At 44.7% G+C, this 2860-nt stretch overlaps 1 protein-coding gene across 1 annotated transcript; it reads right to left on the bottom strand.

Moving 5' to 3' along the window:
• Positions 1-1673: 1673 nt before the first annotated feature.
• On the bottom strand, positions 1674-2621 carry LOC116380230 (disabled homolog 2-interacting protein-like). The gene is made up of 2 exons (XM_031842176.1): positions 2017-2621; positions 1674-1930 (listed from the first exon to the last, which is right to left on the bottom strand). The coding sequence occupies exons 1-2, from the start codon at positions 2058-2060 to the stop codon at positions 1726-1728; spliced, it is 249 nt and encodes an 82-aa protein (XP_031698036.1). The 5' UTR covers positions 2061-2621; the 3' UTR covers positions 1674-1725.
• Positions 2622-2860: the final 239 nt, after the last annotated feature.

Below are 2860 nucleotides of genomic sequence, written 5' to 3'. Positions count from 1 at the left end.
ATATACACATATATACATATACACATATATACATATACACATATATATATATATACATATACACATACATATATATACATATACACATATATATACATATATATACATATACACATACTGTATGTATACATATATATACAGGTGCTGGTCATATAATTAGAATATCATCAAAAAGTTGATTTATTTCACTAATTCCATTCAAAAAGTGAAACTTGTCTCTTATATTCATTCATTACACACAGACTGATATATTTCAAATGTTTATTTCTTTTAATTTTGATGATTATAACTGACAACTAAGGAAAATCCCAAATTCAGTATCTCAGAAAATTAGAATATTACTTAAGACCAAGACAAAGAAAGGATTTTTAGAAATCTCGGCCAACTGAAAAGTATGAACATGAAAAGTATGAGCATGTACAGCACTCAATACTTAGTTTGGGCTCCTTTTGCCTGAATTACTGCAGCAATGCGGCGTGGCATGGAGTCGATCAGTCTGTGGCACTGCTCAGGTGTTATGAGAGCCCAGGTTGCTCTGATAGTGGCCTTCAGCTCTTCTGCATTGTTGGGTCTGGCATTTCGCATCATCCTCTTCACAATACCCCATAGATGTTCTATGGGGTTAAGGTCAGGCGAGTTTGCTGGCCAATTAAGAACAGGGACACCATGGTCCTTAAACCAGGTACTGGTTGCTTTGGCACTGTGTGCAGGTGCCAAGTCCTGTTGGAAAATGAAATCTGCATCTCCATAAAGTTGGTCAGCAGCAGGAAGCATGAAGTGCTCTAAAACTTCCTGGTATACGGCTGCGTTGACCTTGGACCTCAGAAAACACAGTGGACCAACACCAGCAGATGACATGGCACCCCAAACCATCACTGACTGTGGAAACTTTACACTGGACCTCAAGCAACGTGGATTGTGTGTCTCTCCTCTCTTCCTCCAGACTCTGGGACCCTGATTTCCAAAGGAAATGCAAAATTTACTTTCATCAGAGAACATAACTTTGGACCACTCAGCAGCAGTCCAGTCCTTTTTGTCTTCAGCCCAGGCGAGACGCTTCTGACGCTGTCTGTTGTTCAAGAGTGGCTTGTCACAAGGAATGCGACAGCTGAAACCCATGTCTTGCATACATCTGTGCGTAGTGGTTCTTGAAGCACTGACTCCAGCTGCAGTCCACTCTTTCTGAATCTCCCCCACATTTTTGAATGGGTTTTGTTTCACAATCCTCTCCAGGGTGCGGTTATCCCTATTGCTTGTACACTTTTTTCTACCACATCTTTTCCTTCCCTTCGCCTCTCTATTCATGTGCTTGGACACAGAGCTCTGTGAACAGCCAGCCTCTCTTGCAATGACCTTTTGTGTCTTGCCCTCCTTGTGCAAGGTGTCAATGGTCGTCTTTTGGACAACTGTCAAGTCAGCAGTCTTCCCCATGATTGTGTAGCCTACAGAACTAGACTGAGAGACCATTTAAAGGCCTTTGCAGGTGTTTAGAGTTAATTAGCTGATTAGAGTGTGGCACCAGGTGTCTTCAATATTGAACCTTTTCACAATATTCTAATTTTCTGAGATACTGAATTTGGGATTTTCCTTAGTTGTCAGTTATAATCAAAATTAAAAGAAATAAACATTTGAAATATATCAGTCTGTGTGTAATGAATGAATATAATGGACAAGTTTCACTTTTTGAATGGAATTAGTGAAATAAATCAACTTTTTGATGATATTCTAATTATATGACCAGCAACTGCTGTATATATGTGTTTCTGTCGTCCTCACCTCGAAGCAGAACTCCTGCCCCAGGATGCTGCTGTGCAGCGGCTTGATGAACACGTCCTCCTCCATGCTGAGGTCCAGAGCCTCCACCGCGCTGCCGGGGCTCAGCAGAGACTCGTGGGAGGTCGCCTCCCTCAGTTTGGGGAGAGCGCGGGACCTGGGAGACGAGAGGAAACCGTAAAAATGTGAACGACTGGAAGAAAAAAGCCACCAAGGGCGTCGCAGGACGGCGGGAATACCTACGAGAAACAACCACAGAGCCAGGTGAGGGGAGAGCCCCAGAGCATCCCTCCTCCTCCTCCTCCTCCTCCTCCTCCCACTCGACTGCCCCCTTTTACTCCCACCTTCCTCAGACCTCGACCCTCCGAGCAGCAGCAGCTCCTCTCCGTCTCCTCTGTGAAGCTCTCCTGTAGTTTGGTAGGCGGTAAATAAAAACCCCGTCCTGGGACGGGACCAATCGCTACCCTCCCCCCCTCCCCTCCTCTGGGAGCGTTTCCATGACAACAGCCTCTCCCAAAGCAAGCGGGCTCTAGGCAGCAGAGAGGCGAGGAGCAAGGCAGGTGTTTAACTACAGACTCTCAGGGGAGGAGGAGACATCAGCAGCAGAAGAAGTGGAGGATTTTCAAAATAAAGTAGTAGAAGAGCTGTCATGCACAAAAGGATTCAAGGGTCGTTTAGTGTCAGAGACGCACAACGACAATCTGCTGTAGCCCGTCAGTAACACAAGTCATTACTGAGATAACATGAACAGACCGAGGTAAAGATCTGCATTAAATTCAACAGAAGAAGAAGAGGAGAGAAGGAGAAGAGGAGAGAGGAGGAGAAGAACAAGAACAATGAGAAGAATGTGTGTGTATATGAGTGTATGTGTGTATGTGTGTGTGTGTGTATATGAGTGTGGCTGTGTGTGTGTGTCTCTGTGTGTGTATGGGTGTGTGTGTGTGTCTGTGAGTGTATGTGTGTCTGTGTGTGTACGTGTGTGTCTGTGTGTGTGTGTGTATATGGGTGTGTCTGTGTGTGTGTATGGGTGTGTATGTGTCTGTGTGTGTGTGTGTGTCTGTGTGTGTGTCTGTGTGTGTGTGTGTGT

This window comes from Anarrhichthys ocellatus, unplaced genomic scaffold (assembly GCF_004355925.1).
Source record: "Anarrhichthys ocellatus isolate YVR2014 unplaced genomic scaffold, GSC_Weel_1.0 scaffold6498, whole genome shotgun sequence".
NCBI lineage: Eukaryota > Metazoa > Chordata > Actinopteri > Perciformes > Anarhichadidae > Anarrhichthys > Anarrhichthys ocellatus.
Note: the sequence above shows the minus strand (reverse complement) of the source record. Positions and strands in the feature narration are given on the sequence as shown.